Source organism: Bombus impatiens, unplaced genomic scaffold, assembly GCF_000188095.3.
Source record: "Bombus impatiens unplaced genomic scaffold, BIMP_2.2 scf_0129, whole genome shotgun sequence".
Lineage (NCBI taxonomy): Eukaryota > Metazoa > Arthropoda > Insecta > Hymenoptera > Apidae > Bombus > Bombus impatiens.
In genome coordinates this window covers 902,797-919,155 of record NT_176548.1, presented here as the reverse complement: position 1 = coordinate 919,155, position 16,359 = coordinate 902,797, and the positions used below count along the sequence as shown (strand labels likewise).

The following is a 16,359-nucleotide window of genomic DNA, read 5'->3' as shown; positions in this document are numbered from 1 at the left end:
GGCGGTTTTCCATTTTCATTGTTCCTATTATCCGCGTTAATCGCGAGAGCGATCGCAGAAGCACGAAAGAGATAGACCGAACGAGAAGCCGCGGTCGGAGACCCCGTGGAATTTGGCATCCCGGTTCCGTCTCCGAGATCTATGAGCGTATTTCGTCAGCTCTGGGACGTTGACCCAACCCTTCGTGGTACACCGAATACGTCTTTGTCAAGAAAGGTCTCTCGAAATATTTCCAAGAGCAACAAGTTCCCTAATAACGCAAAACATTTCCAGTCAAAGGGTGGAGTTTATTTTGGAATCCGGACCTGGGAACTGTAGATCGACGACTAAACTGCCAGTGACAATCGTTTATACGACGTTTACATGCAATGTAAATGAATATTACGTACGATGCTAATCTCGTTTCAACGATTAATCGATGCGAAACATTTGCAGGAGACAGTCGAACGTGAAAGACGGAGATCACGGAACGAACGATCGAAAGTGGTTCGGGTTGATCGGTTACGTGCACTCGCTAGTTGGTTCGCGGGTTGGTCACACGAATCGCCCGTAAAGGAGAAGAAAGAGCGAAAAGGAGAGAAAGAGAAATGGAGAACGGGTAGACATCGATCATAAATTATCTATGAATCGCGCGGTTGCGAGCCTGTGACTAACGCTCGAATCGACCGATTGCCGTGGAGAGCTGCAAACCATCCTTTCTGATTCATCTTTTGCAATTAAAATTCCGCGTACCGTCGCCTCGTGGCACGCAGAATGAAAGAAAAAATATGTCCTGGCTGCTAGGAAGCGGCTGATGGAAAAAAGCCGTTTGACAAGCACATCCGGCGAGAGGCACGTACACGAAGAATCGAGTTTCACGCGACGAAACCGATGCATCGCCATTATACATTCGACGCGTCCTACTAATTTCACAGTTGTCGCGCGGAACGCATCGCTCGGACAGCTGTGCAAAATGCCGCACCAGGCCAGTGCCTGATAAATTTCATAATCGTGTCGATCGTCGCTCGAACGAATCGAGACGCCCAAACCGAAGCGGGCGAAGCAATCGATCGACTTCGAAAATATTGTTTTCACGGAGATATTCAAATAGGTCGTGGCAAGAAGGTTGCGTTCGGGGGACGTGTTTCCGTTCGAATATCGCCATTTGAATATCAAATTCTAAATGGTGGAACAATTGTCGGTAACGCGCCGAGTCACCGCGTTACGTCATGAATTTTTTTCCTCGTCGTTGATCGTGCCTAATTTTCATCTTCAGGGTCATGCTTCAACATCGAGAGATAAGCTAACGCGCGACCATCTTCTCCCCGCGCTAATTGGAACGCAACCAGACGTCGCTCGTATAATCTTCCCATTCTGGAGCACGTGCGTCGCTTGTCAACTAAATCATAACCAAATGTTTGTGTTGCGATCACTGCCGAAAATTGTTCGTGCCAAAAGAGTGGTATTTCCGTCGATCGATCGTCGAAGATATCGCTGGTCGCTTTTGCCAAGTAAAACCGTGAAGAAACGACTGTTCAAAGTTTGATCTCAAGACGCATCTTTTTGCAAGACCACCAGCCGCATCGCGAGCGCTTTCACGTGTTTGGAACCAAGCCAAAATTTTGCTTTAGTAAGAACTCGGATTTTTGTTGACGCGCTCGGTAAAAATATTCAAGGAGTTTTCGAACACAGTTGAACGTTTCCGTTCCGATCTGTCGGCTGTTATCATAATTAATGCGCGCGAAATAAAATTACCAAGAAAGAACGTCCAAATATTTGTCGGGGGATTTGAAAGCAGTTAAAGAACACGTCACAACCAAACAGTATTTCGATGATATGGAAACGACCGTTCGTTACGGATACCCAGAACATCGATAAATCACTTGTCCCGAGTACGATAAGACAGCTTGTAGAGGCTGCGATGAATACCGATCTAGTCGTGATAACGACGCTCGTCGACTCGCCGACAAAAATGTTCCACTAATGATTCCACTATGACGGGCTATTAGACATATGACGCGCGGAATGAGGAACAATCAGTCGTTTGATCTTTCGTTGCCTATTACAAATCGATTATCGTTAACAAGCAACGATAATATCGACGATTAATAAGATCTGGTAACATATTCGGAAATAATTATGAACGCTTCGTCGTGCGAGGAAACTGAGAAAACCTTAAAACATTGATTTTCTAGTTCAATAGACGGTTTACGCCCATTTGGTGGTTCGATAACGCGTTCGCACGGACGAATCCAACTGCTGCAGGTATCATCCGACAATTAAGGTGCCCATTGGTGTCTCGAGCAATTGTCATTCATATCGATTAGTTGCAATGGGCGCGAATCCATTCCTAGAAGTTACGGCAACGCATTATCAATGACGATCGTAGTCGGTTTATGGTCTCCCATGTTCAATGCCAACGACTCGCGGTGGCAGACAGCCTGGCAGCCAGGCGATCCCTTTCTTGGAACGATGAACCTGCGATTTGTATGAGGATCACACACCGAGTTGCCCGTGCCTTCGCATCCACCGCTTTGGTACCTTTCTACATTTTTTCCTGCTATTTTTCTCTCTTTCTTTCTCCATTTCTCTCTATCCGTCTCTTCGTAGTTAAAAATACCGCCGGAAAGACTGACGGGAAGGTTCGCTCGGCTTTACGCTCGTTACTACGAAAATCGATCTGCGAATATTATTTCCACCGGCGCGGCGTGGCGGATGCGTTAAAAAACTTTATTAACGACTGGTCTGCTGGCCGTCCTTGGTTCGCCCCAGGTTCCAATTTCGATTAACCATTGACGTCAACCTCGGATATAAATCGAGACATCTTTGCCAAGAGTGATTCGATATCGGGCGTAAACGGTCGGTAAAAGACGACATCTTGGCAAAAGCGAACATCAAGCAAAATTAGAATGGCCGTTGATGGATAAAGGCAGACTTCCTGTTCGTTTTTGCAAGAACACCGGCCCTCGTGAACGACGCTCTTACCACAAAAATATGTAACCGAGATTTCCATAATGTAAATGACTGGCTTCTTCCATTAATTACGGCAGCTCTAAGCGGACCCACCAGACTAGGATTATTGGGTGGTCCAGCGGTGGTACGATGCCTGGACCCGATATTTAATAACAGGAGGTGCAGCCGTACCGCAGCAATGGTTCTTAACGTTTGCCGTGCCGCGTAAGCTACGTTTAAGGGCGTTTAAAATATTTCTTTTCTCTCTCGTTTACACCTCGAAGACCTTTTGCTCCGAGCCAATTTGTAACCGCATTTACTGTTCGGCAAGCAATACAAATTGCGTTGTTCCGTTGTTCGAAACCGGGCTCTTTACTGCCAACATAGTCGGTTGTGCGATCTTCGCAGGATAAATACGCTCTATGGCATTGTAAATTTTTCAGTAGACACTTACGCGTGTTTCCGGTGACCGTTACACAACTCTCCTTCGAACAAGTAACGGGTAGCGCCGATACTAATAACCATACGACACCGGTCGATTCGTTTTACGTGCCCTCCGCTTCACCCACGAAACGCGAACAAATCGAACAGCTCTCGTGGACGCCGGAGATCGAATCTTGTACTCGCGCGATGTAATCGTCTGCGCTGTTTTTCTGAAAGTCGTGCCAACACACCGTGATCTTTTTATAAGGGATACACGCGACTAATATTTTATAGCGGCGCGAAGACAATGCACGATAATGCACTTAACGACTGTGCTCGTTCCTGTAGCCAGCTGGCGTGCATATAAACCAACTTGATCTCTCTTCGTGATCTCTGCACCGTTTCCATCGGCCTGAAAGAATTTTCCATTAAATCGGTCGTTTGCCCGTCGTGAACGTTTCGATCGCGATGTTCACCCGCGTAAATCAATCGTCGGAATTTTAGAAGCCGGCTAACGATAAATCGTCGAAAACGTACACGCGATACGCGCGTAGATCGTCGGTTCCGTAACTCGTAATCGATTAATCATCGGCGGGCCCCTTGAGAAATGGCATTCGTTTGAAAGAAAAACGCGTATGGTCTAGTTTATAATGGTAAAACGGGACGGTGTTATCGGCGTTGGCAACGCGTTGCCAACTGTTTCGACGATGAGTGGCAAAATCCTGTAGCGCAGCTAACCGGTTAATACGGAATAAACAGCGTATCGACAGCCTCGGAATTTTTATCGTGAATTTTCACGATCTGTGACTCGCGACGATGGTCGTGCGAAGATCAGGACCCGCTTGCGCATTCGGTGACCCTTGACACTCGGCCACGACGCGCCATCGTAAAACGCGGACGTTCAATTCTCCGAAATTGATTCTCCTTTTTACCGTCGTTTATCGCTACCGCTCACCATTGAATTTAATTATTATTCTCCGACACCAACTGATATCTAATCGCAGGCGCACACGATAGTACTGGCATTTACTCATCTGTGTACATAACAAAGTTCGACGAGAAGAGAAAACCGCGGACACCGTCGAACACGAAAAACTTTTCGATTTATAGATCTTGAAAGGTTTCGCGGGAACCGGTGGGCGAGAGATACAAAAGCGAAATTCAGAAAGCGCGATGTCGATGGACTTTAAATTTGGCCCAAAGCCGACCTCTTTCCGACCCTGAATCCTTTGAAATCGTTAACGATAGTGCATCGACCGAATTTATTAGCGACCTAATCCGCTTCTTGCGATACGAGATCAAAGAGAAGGGAAGACTCGTATGTTTAATCTTGTTCATACGGCAAGGGAGCTTTGAGATGCTTGCGAACAAAATATCGTTATACCGATCGAAGCGGCCAAGGTTTTTTCCCAACGTAAATGGATTTCTTTCATAAAGTAACGTTCGACGATGAGAAACGCACAACCAAGAGAGATCGTACGCGAATAAATGTCGCGACGCGAACAGACGGGAGTCGCGTTTGTAATTGCGATAACAACGTCATTATTCACCGTTTCGAAACGAGCTGCCCGAGGAAATCAATCTTTTCTCATCGTTCGTAAAACATTCTTTAAAGTGAATTACGCGTGTATCCGCACTACTAGCAGATACACACGACCAAAGGAACGCGACGATAACCATTGTTGCATAACGAACGATACATCGGTTTTCGAGTAATTGGACACATTGTGAGCACGTTGGATGTCGGACAAGTTAATTCCAGCCGCCTTTTGTCCGGTTACTGATAAATTATTTCGATTTTTAGTCCCGCGACCTCCAGCCATCGCTATCAGATCGAACCCGCTCGCCAAGGGATAAGTGAAAACAGACGGTCGTTTCTTTGCCTCGGGACCGTTTCTATTCAATTACCCGTTACCTCTATACGTAGTAGAGATTTAAAGGACAATGTCCGATACGGTAGGAACGATAATAGGATAACAACGTAGGACGGGTTCGAGATTCGGGCGTGAAATTTCGCGTAACTCGGGTTTAATCGTGGAAAAAAGTCTCGCGAAGATCTGGTATATCGACGGGATGCGTGTTTTTGTTGCAGCGTAATCGGTGCCGGAGCTGGCGGCACGGCCCTAAAAAAGCGCGTTTGAATGGGATCTCGAGTGTGGCATAAAACGAAAGGCACGCGAAAAAGAAACGGCAGACTACCACGAGTTTCGAGTGTTCATCGACGAGAGGCTCGCAGCTCGCAGCTGGCAGCCACGCGAAGTGTCGACGGTAAACCAAGCATCCACGGAGAAATTCTGCCCGGATTGTACGTGCACACGCGCGCGATCGCAGGGATTGTTTCTATTAAGCGGCTCGAGATCAAAGCATCCAGATGTTGCAAACTGCGATTAAGTAGACCTCTGTTCTCCTTCCGGACAGTTTTCGTTCGTGCGGCGAATGGCGCGTCGCGATGAGATGCAAATTCGCTTATTAACCTTATCGCCGGGCAAAAATCTCGCGGACCAGCTGCAGGGGAGTGTTGGCCCACCCACGATTCAGAAAACGATCACGAAACTGCGATTAATTTTTTTGGATTTCTTCACCGCTAGCACGCGCTATCGCGCCAGCGAATCTTAGATATTATTTCATCCCGAATATTTCAGCTAAAAATTCATCAAGATTTCTTTCTTCGTTCAGGACTACGCCGAGGACGAGGACGAAGACGAAACTCCGGCCACGACCACCTCGTCAACGACGACGACCACCACCACGACCACCACGACTACCACTACCACTACACCAAAGCCTGTGGTTACCCAGAATTACGATTACCGGGATCCGAGAACGTATGAGGGTGGGACAGGGGCGCAGTACAACGGCTACCAATCGAAAAGTGACTACCCGTCGATGTCGGCGCACAGCGTTCACAAGTGGCAGTCTCTGGGTACTCGAGAGAGCGTCAAAGAAACCAGAAGCAACATGCAGCAATACAATAAGAATGGGAAGAGTAAGTTGGCTTCGATCTATGCGACGTACATGCTTCGATGGCTGAATGGAAAAAAAAGACATACAGAGAATTCTGATCGCGTAGAGAAAAACCTTGTCTCGACAGCCGTGCCGTAATCGAAATTCCATCCTGTCGATTTATGCAAATATTTGCAGGGCGCCCTCGAAACTGCACCTGTCTGCTCTCTTTCTCTTATAGCTGTATCGTTATTAGTCGTTATTAAATCGACGATGGTGGTCTCGTAGCTATATATCTCGTCAACACGATACTTCAACCTCGCTACCAATTATTTCTCCAACATAAATATCAGACAAAAAGCGAATGACTTTCTCGTTAATTACGGCCGACGACTAAAAATTAATAAATACAGTGCGATGTACAGGAAACGTACGTAAATATCGTCATCGTCGAATAAACCGAGACGACAAGACCAATCTTTTTGCATCGCGTATTTACCTTCCGCGGGTTTATTAGAAACTTTACGTTTTCGTTTGTTCTCTTAAAGACGGTTTAGCTTCTTGAGCAATCTTTTGCATGTGGCCCTTCCTTCTCGATCGACGGTTTCTATCACGCGAAGCAACGCTCGATCGTAACGGCAACCTATCAATATGCAAATTAATGATGACGACTGCGCCGTAACCACCGTGATTGCAGCAACTTCAACCGCCCTCCGTTCGGGTTCTCTGACGTATTACACGGGTTGTATACTCCCCCCCTGACCCCTCTGCTATTACCTGTTAATTCATATCGAGCCGCTCGAATCAATTTACCGCGCTTCAGACACGCCGTCTACCAATGCTTGCTCGATCCTCATTGTTGCTCGTTCTCGGTAAGTTCTGTTGCAGGGCAGCATCGCATTGCGAATTAAATGTAACTTTTTGCAACGATCGTATTCGCCGCGACAAATCAAGGCCACGATAATTCGGACTAAGACAACCTCGTTTGGAACGGAGCGGTCGCGCGAAAGAGAATCAATCTGGCTGGCGGAAAAATCAAGGACAATCAGATCTAATCCCTTTCTCTTATAATACATTCCAGAATACGTTTGAATACAGGATGTTCGACGAGCGAGCATACTTTAGCTTCCCTGACGGTCGTGCCTCTATTGTAAACGCGCCGATATAATCTCGTGTCAGTGCAGCCGTGGCGAGAATAACGCCTACGTTCGAAATTAGCATAAAGCCAGATCGCCGACGAAGATTAAACCAAAGAAAATAATCTCCGCCAGGAGACATTTCCGAAACTTCTCCCTCGAGTCGTTTTATTTACACTTCCGCGCCACGCGTCGTCATTCCGCTCGTACGCATGTATATCGCTCGCGACGAATATCATTATGTTTGTATTACTAGTTGCAATTTTCCTGCTCTTTTCTCTCCAGTCAAATTGCCATTTTCGTTTTCCCTCGCTGCCTTTGTCGCTGTTCGCAATTTCTTTTCCGATATCCTTAGCTTGCTCTTTACAGCTAAGATTCCCTGCAAGTAATTTCCATAAAGCTATGGTAGCAACAATTTTGGAGAAAGCGGTCATTAGACGACACTGACCGCAAGATGGATACCATCCGCGATACATGCTCGGTCAAGATGGGACAGGGCGCAGACGAGATCCCTCGGCTATCGTAGGAAGTCGTGCGGCAGAAATTAAGTAGGACCTTTCGTGAAATATACCGACAGCAACCTATCTTTTTTCGTGAACTCCGATGAGCGATGTTTAACCTCGAAAAACACCCGTTATTATCGGTCGGGTGGTTCTTCGTAATTTTAATCCTCGGTTTACTACTTTTTGATACGATACATACGTAGATATGACACAGCAGTTATTATCAATTTCAAGAAATAATCATCGCGTTTAGTAATCGGTACTAATCGTTACAGATGTTGCATTCCTCGGTCTGTCTAACACGAAGAAAGAATGTTGAATAAGTATAGCTGGCAGTAAAGATACAGCGAAATGACGAGAAAGATGCGCAATGTCCTTGATGTCTATCGATGTTACTGTCTGATGGCGTAACTCAAGACCTCACGACATCTCAAAGGACTACCGTAATCGTTTCGTCATCGTTCCCTCGTTGTCTTGAATCAGCCTCTTTTCTTTCGCGGTTCTCACACCGCGAAACGCATCGGCCGAAACAAACCAGGCAACTGGAGGACGCGGTTCCTCGAATAAACGAACGGCGCTCTCTCGTTAAGAGATCGAGAGCTGCTTCTTCGAAGCGTGGCCTGAAGTGCTCGTAATTTCGCGAACCGCATAACCCTGGTTTTATATCCGCGCGTGGCTCAGAGGCATCGTTCTTAGTCACAGTCATCCAAAGACCGACGTTTGTACGTCATTCGTGGATACGACCGTTGACAAACGATAGTTTAACGAACGTCGAGTGGAATTCCCGATCATCTCCGGGTTCACCGATCAGCCGCAATAGTTTTCGATTATACACAACGGTTCCGCGATGTCTCGCTGGAATCGAGTTGCTCCGAACTTGGCCCGATTAACCCCATCGACGAGATCCGGCGAGTCTGGCTCCCGGGCAGACCATAAACCTCCAATTTACAATCGTCGAGACGCTGTCGAGAAAACTTTGTTACGACGTTTTGCTAAAAATACCCCGCTTTGTCGTGACCAGACTCATGAATCTCGTGCCCCACGGATACGTAACCGCGACACCGAGTGCATAGCCGTCAGTGCAGGCGTTGCAGCAACACTGTCTTTATTTATGCGGCGATTAGCGCGCGTTTATATCTTAATATCGAGGCACGATCGTAGGAACGCTCCTTAACCTCCGCGGATTCTTCCTGGCACCTCGAGTCGCGGCTGTTTGAACTAGGATTTATTGATTTCTAGGTACAATGTAGTTTCTCCCGTAGTCGTCCATACAAATTGCAGCGAGCGATAGCTGCGGCATAATTATCGACGCTCCGTGAAACGCGTAGAAAGCGATTAGGTATCTGCGCGCTGAATCAATAGAAAGCTCGCATGACTTATGTCACCTGCCTTACAGATTCGTTTTGAAATGCCGAGGCGAGCTGTCACGCGACATCTCGCGCGTCTAGCGCGTCTACCAAGAGAATAGAAGGCAATTTCTTTTTCAAGGCTAAGCTTTCCTCGATTTGTCTTGGCAAGCAAGGTCGGTATAGCGAATTGACGAACTGTGTTTCAGCGGCGGAAATCCGAGAGGCTCTTCAACACGCGATGAAGGTATCGCGAGAGGGCAGCTGCCGATGGCCACGACCGAGGGTGATTCCGGTTCGTGACGTTTACCCAAGCCCGTCGACCACCTACATTCCACACTGCGCCATCTTGCACAGGTGCTCAGACGACACCGGATGTTGCAGATCGGAAGCGCTCACCTGCGTGCCTAAGCTCTCGCACCGCGTCGAGCTCTCCTTCTATGTAAGTAAATCTTCCTTTTGTCCCGATACGAATCCCGCGCGACCATTTGCCACGACGACGCGCCATGCAAATTCACGCTGCAGTCGAGTAGAACATGCTTCTCGATCGAACGACAAACTAACCCGCGACCGTAGGCTCGTTACACGATAGATAAATCGAGCGTGAGAGAGGGAGAAACGGATAGAAAGAAAGACAGAGAAAGGCAGATGTAAGTAGATACATTGCACGGCGCAGAACGATGGATGCCACGAAGCAACAAGGAAGACTTTATCACCGAGGAGAAAGTACCATTAATCGTGCAAAGTGTATTACGGAGAATTTATTAGCAAGAAGTCAAAGAGTCGCGGTATTCCGACGTAATTTATAGGGCACACTATCGCCGATATCAAAACGCAAATCGCCAACGATTTGAAACTTTGCCCGACGGAGGCGCGCGAGAGTTTTCTGGCTCATTGCGTACACGACGGTTAATGAACAGCGACGTTATCGGTGAACCGCGAATTCGATGACTAGACAAAACATGCTTATCTAGTATGAACTAGAAAAAAAATTGGTCACGTAAATTTCTCGGCTTCCATGCCTGCCCATTAGTGTCACGGAAAACGGGTATACATAGTCCGTGCGTTCGTTGGAATGTCGGTGGAATTATTTTTCCTTATCTCCGGTTAGCTACGCGACCGCGTACGATCGAACGTCAGAATTTATCGAGGTGTTCGTTACGCTAGCGTTCCTTGCAACCGCAAACGCCAACAATTCTATTGCAACTATTCGTCAATTTGTATTTCGACGAGCATCGCTAATCGATGCTAAAAGCAAGTCTTCCGGGTCGATGCCTGATTCAATCCACCAAGCACGCGATGCGTTCTCCAATCGATACTACGAACCGCTTATGAGGATCGACGCACCCTTTTAAAATCAGTATGACCGTAATTGAACGGACGACACGCGTCTCCTCTCACGGTGGTCCATCGCGATGCATCGTGTCGTGCTAATCATGCAACACTATATTTATGCACGAAATTTGATCCCCGACTAAATTATCGGTTCTCCTACCTGTATATTACGCTGGATTGTCGTCGATGCGCGGGCTTAAGGTGTGCTCGCAATTGCGCGCGCTTGTTCACACAACTCGTTTCGACCTTCTGACCGAATCGATCTGCCGGATCCGACGAGATACGAAATTCTCTCGCTGGAAATTCGAAATTGCAAAGGAAAAGGTTCGCCGACAAAACAATCGTTTTCCATCCATAAAACTTCATTTTGCGAACCGGTAGTCAGGATTGTGCAATTGATCGTGGATGCAGGTTAGGTTTAAAGGTGCACTTCGTGCAACCCGATACTTTTGTAGCACCGTTTTATCCCGCCATTACAGACAGCTTGATCGATACGCCCCTTTCTCTTCCTCGTTTTCAATCCAGCTTGATATAATCAAATTCCGCATATACGACCGATAGATCGCGCCTCGTGTTGAAATTTTGAAATTTTAGACCAACATGCTGTGCTTCTACGTGTGACCGTTGCATTATGTCGAAGTAATGAACACGTAACTTGAAAATTGTATGCGTATTTACCGTAGATGGTTGGAAAACAGAGATGACTCAGTTCCGTCGACGAGGAATAATCTAGCGACTGGGTCAATTAGGTGCTAACAATGTCTCATCGAACGCGGTTTGTCGCCGATAATATCGCAACCGAGGACGTCTCGCTGATGTTTGCAATAAATTACGCAAAGCTTGAACAAAGAAATACGCATGGAGGTTAACTGCAAATATTTGAACGAGCCGCAAAAATGTAACAGACAAACGGTTATTAAAGACAACAAATCGAGCGTAACGCGTTCGAAAAGCAATCGCTAGGGTTTTTGCGCTCGGTAGAAAGTGTGGTTCGACTCTTTTCTAAGTCGTTCTCAGTCTATCAAAGTGCAAAATCGTAAATTAATAGCGTTATTTCGTGAGTCATTCCGAAGTAAAGCTTCGTGGAATATAGAAAATAGAAAACGTTTATATATAAGAATAGAAGACTTTCGAGTCGTTATTACCGAAAGTTTGCAAGCTGAGTGTTTCGTTTGGTTTAAACGAATACGAACGATGCTCGAAAACGGGAGCGTTCCCTAGACGCGAAACAGCGTAGCTATAGATTTTCAGTGACGAGGGCTCGGCAAGTCATTAAACTTCACTAGCGATCTTAATGAATCAATTAATCGTGATAGATCTATCGCATCCCTACTGGACTGCAATCCACGCGTCGTGGATTAGATTGAACTACATTCCTAGGCGATCCAGCGAAACATCTTTCAACCAAGTTACTCGTATCGTTTCTCTGTCGAGTTACTTTCCGTACCAATTCAACGTTCAGGAATTACGTTTTTTATCTTTACTACATTTTTAATATATTTTTTCCTATATTCTACGATGAGACCGGAAGATTCGAACGAAGAACGGTATGTGCGCGCAGATTGTTAAAACCTGCCGTATGATGTTCTCGAGACTGCATGGCGTTGAAAATAAAAACCATCTTGATATAAATTGCAATAAGCGGGCCATGTAATTGCCAATGCAAAGGTGCAATAACACCGCGGGTATAATTTGCATTTCGCAGCGATTACCATTCGAGCTTCGCCAAGCAACATTAGCATAAGTTCTCGTCGACTATTGTCGGAATCGATGGCGGGCCGTGTAAATACGCGACATCGTATTGTCGGATCCTCACGAATTAACGCTCGATGCTCCGGGGTGGTTCGAATAGTCTCGCTCGTGATATCGTCGCGCTCGAATTTCGTGCTTTACGATCGCACGAACTGCATATTTCTGTCCGCAAAGACGGAACAGATGTCTTGCGAAGACTTGAACTCAGCCACGTCATAAAGGACGTTTCATAAGTCATAATCTTGGAGTGGTTCGCGCGAATCGCGACCGACCACTCTCACACGACTACGGGGATCGTCGACCGTTTAACTCCTCAAGGCGAGAGTCTGCACGGGAAAGAACAGAGAAGCGCTCATCGAGACAAGGAGGAAACAAAAAATCTCTCGATTAGACGTCGAACCGCTAAATAGGATTGGAACGATCGATCGCGTGTTCGTTGGATCGCGAGAGGTATTTCATAAAACGCGAAAACGTTAATTGCACGTCGAAGAACTGCTGTATACTTTCTAAAGCGTACTTTATCTCGGCAGAGATCATTCGATATATCGTTTGGTTGTACACCCACGCGGAAAGTATGGCCAATCAGCGGCAACAACCGATTGTGATAAATGTATAGGGCCAGGGCCACTAGGGATCTCCGCTGGGAGAGAAGCCCATAAATTTAATGAGATACATTGGGTTTTTTTTCGTTGTGTCATGGCCCGATACTGTGCTGTAGAATGCGAGCAATCCTACCCTCGGTCGTAACATTGCTCGCACAATGCTGCTAAACCGTTATATCAATTACGGAGCGAACGCGGCAGTCGTAGACGAGAAAGAAAAACGCAACGAGACGCGACAAAGATCGATCGGGATCGACGAAAGCTGCTTCGGCCACGAATGAGCGGTGTTACGGTCAGCGAAAAAATATGCGAGAGAGTTCGCGAAGTAAAAAACCTTTGCCAAGCTGACAGCTCTTTGCAGCGAGTGCCCGACGAGACGGCGTGCTCCAGTTAACATCTATAATTATCACGAGCAACCCCTTGCGTTGACACCTGCCGAGGAAGACGCGTTCACTCCATCCGTCTGTCGAACCTACGGGTCACGACTTTATCACTGAGCTTGTCCTCCCGCGAATGAGTCAGTTTCACAGCCAGACCGAAATTGGCTAAGTATCAAATTTGCTTCGGACGCGGATGTGCAAGTTCCTTGTTGCTGCCGAGATTCTACATCGTCCATGATGTATGCAGATCCGCAACTAAGTGCGACACGAACCTTAGAGTTTATTAATAGTCAGCCAGCGTGGCTTCCGTGATACCGAAATACGCTGATTTATAATCTCACCCTAGGTCCCGGCTCGTGCCCCCGGAAAAGTAACTGGGTTAACGTCTGTCGATCGTTAAGACCTTCTAAAAACGCCGTGCGTACGGTGCCTATTCGAAAGATGCAGTATATTACAGCCCACGGTGTTCCACGAATTACCATCAAATCCTAGATGAAACAAGAGACGCGAACATCACGAAACCGTAGGTACCAACGGCATCCTATCGTCGATGTTTCTCCGAAACGTTTCGAATTTCACTTTATGCCAAGTTTTCTCGCTTGCCAGGTACTGTTATAGCAGATCCAGCGCTATACTATCACCCATCTTCGTCGGTAGCTTGCGACGATTTACGATCCTACCGATTAAACGCGATCGTTTGATCGGGTAAACGCTACGGGCGATGCATCGCGCAACCGTATCGTGTATTTCCAACGCGACGATTATTTCCAACACGACCGGATATGCATTACCGTACCACTTTTCGATACGACTCAGTCACCTCGTTCCCTCGCATTTGCATCAACGGCGATTGCGATTTTTACACAGAAACTGGCGACTCGAAGCGAGGATAACGCACCGGTGTTTGTCTCGGTTGATGTATGACGGAATCGTCGTAGCTGGTGAGGGAAGGTCGTCGATTTTCTAATTCGATTTCTCCGCGAATCACATCGCAATCCCGAGAGAAAATATCGCGTGTCTCTTGTTTATTCGATTCTGCGATGACTAATGCCTTGCATCAGTTTGCACGAGAAAATCATTCGAAACCGCGACGAAATCGAAGGAAAGATCTATGGCATTGTTTCGATGAGAAGTTCAACATAATTCGTTACTTTTTATCCAATACAAGTGTAAGCTGTGTATAGTCGACAAACATAGAAACGACATTGAAGGAAAGTTGGAAAACGTCGTTAACTCTTTGCGATTTATTTGACTTCGCTTTAGTCTCTTTCCCTCATATTTTCAGTTGGTTTATTTGTACTACCGCTTAAATTGTTTACCTTACGTTTTCGTATAATTGCTTTTCCATTTGTTTAGTTATGTTCGAGTTTACACGAAACTTGTGGAATTCTCTAAAACCGTGCGACTAGAAACCTGCTCGTACTATCTCCACGTGCTATCATCGATGGTGCACAGGACATGGAATGCGTTAACAAAGTCCCCCGATAATTCAAAGTAAAACCATACAGGTACGAGCAGTTACGAGGTTCTTCAAAGCGTCTAGGGTGACCAGAATCGTTTCTATCGGGTCACTATTTATGTTCTAGTGCCATTAGTTATCGCGAAAGCTTTAAAGCCGCTGCCATAGTCTCGGGTCGTAATTCGGGGCGGCGGCTGTGGCACAGGCCTTTCTCCCTTAAGATACTAGAGTGGCGATATTCACTGTCGCGTAATCGGCCATAAAACGTTTCGACAAATTTTTGCCTCGCAATACATAGGAACGAGCGTGAGCGAAAGACACAACGACGTCGCGATAATTGCACGCTCGGCGAAATCGTTAACCGCGAAACGGAATCGCAGTTAACCATTTCGGTTGGGCAAAGTAGCGAACGATCGAAGAAAGTTTGACAAAGCGAAATTTGAGTAGCTGTGTCGCTGGGCTCGAAGCCGGCTACTATAACGGCCAATGGATGCCCTCCACGAAAACGAATTACCTTGCTGGATATTGTTTTAGTCAATCTCGAAACAACGATGGCAAACCTGCTTTCGCTCTTGGCGTTTGGTCAGCCGTCGGAAATGCACGTGGAGGCGAATAAAAGCTGGACGAGTGCGATGAGCGAGATGGAAACGCTGCGAGCGTTAAAACGAAAACGAATTTCTTTCCATGGAAATCTGCGTGAAGGCGCAACTCAGTAAAATGGACTTTCGTCTCCCTGAGCAAGATACGAGAAAGGATATACAGCTATTAACCCTCGGAGAACTTGTTTCCGAGACGAGAGAAGACCAAGATTCAACGAAATGCGTAGGAGATGCCAATCGGAAGGGCTGAGACTAGTTATCATTTTTAATGGTTCCCCGGAGTTGCCAGGCTGCTCGCTACCAGAATCAACGGCCACCTCGTTGTTTCTGGGTAAAAGGGGACCCCACGCAAGATTAACGATGCCTGTCCGACGTCGTGAATGGAGACTCGCATCGCCACAGACATGCCCGTCATTTTAATGGGACGCCGACGTGGCTCTTATTTCGGAATTACACCTGACCTGACGGAACCGAGTTCCTGACAGGTGGCAGCGAAGAAATGCCGTCCCATCGGACCTCCTTATCGCCTCCTTAAGCCTCTTACGCGAGTGTCCTGGGTTAAACCGTTTAAACCACGGGAAATAAACGACGTCTCGACGCATGTCGTGCGGGCAATCGGTGTTTCGTTCGGTCCACACCGACTGTCCGATAATTTTCGTGTTTGTACAACAGGAAAGAAAGAGACCAGAAGAATCGCTCGTTATCGTCGATATTTTAACTCGGAAGATTTAAACCAAGATTCAATAGCAACCGAATTCGTATAGCATCGGTTGCATTTGCCACGAAAAAGAAAACAGATGGAAGGTGCTACGAACAGTAAAATACTCGTTAAAAATCAATCGTAGGGCCAAGCTGACAAAAGGGAGGATCGCAGTCACGACTTCCTTTTCCGCTGGTCCGTGGAGACTCGCCTACTCGCCCCCCCCCCCCCCGCCCGCCCCCCGGCCGCC

At 46.9% G+C, this 16,359-nt stretch overlaps 1 protein-coding gene across 1 annotated transcript in view; it reads left to right on the top strand.

The window, feature by feature from the left end:
• The window catches only part of LOC100744317, a 62,834-nt gene that overhangs the window by 20,091 nt on the left and 26,384 nt on the right, over positions 1-16,359 (top strand). Inside the window, exons 2-3 of the mRNA XM_012381240.2 lie at positions 6,031-6,340; positions 9,492-9,724. Coding sequence (XP_012236663.1) covers positions 6,031-6,340; positions 9,492-9,724 — 543 coding nt within the window. The remainder of the gene's footprint in view (positions 1-6,030; positions 6,341-9,491; positions 9,725-16,359) is intronic.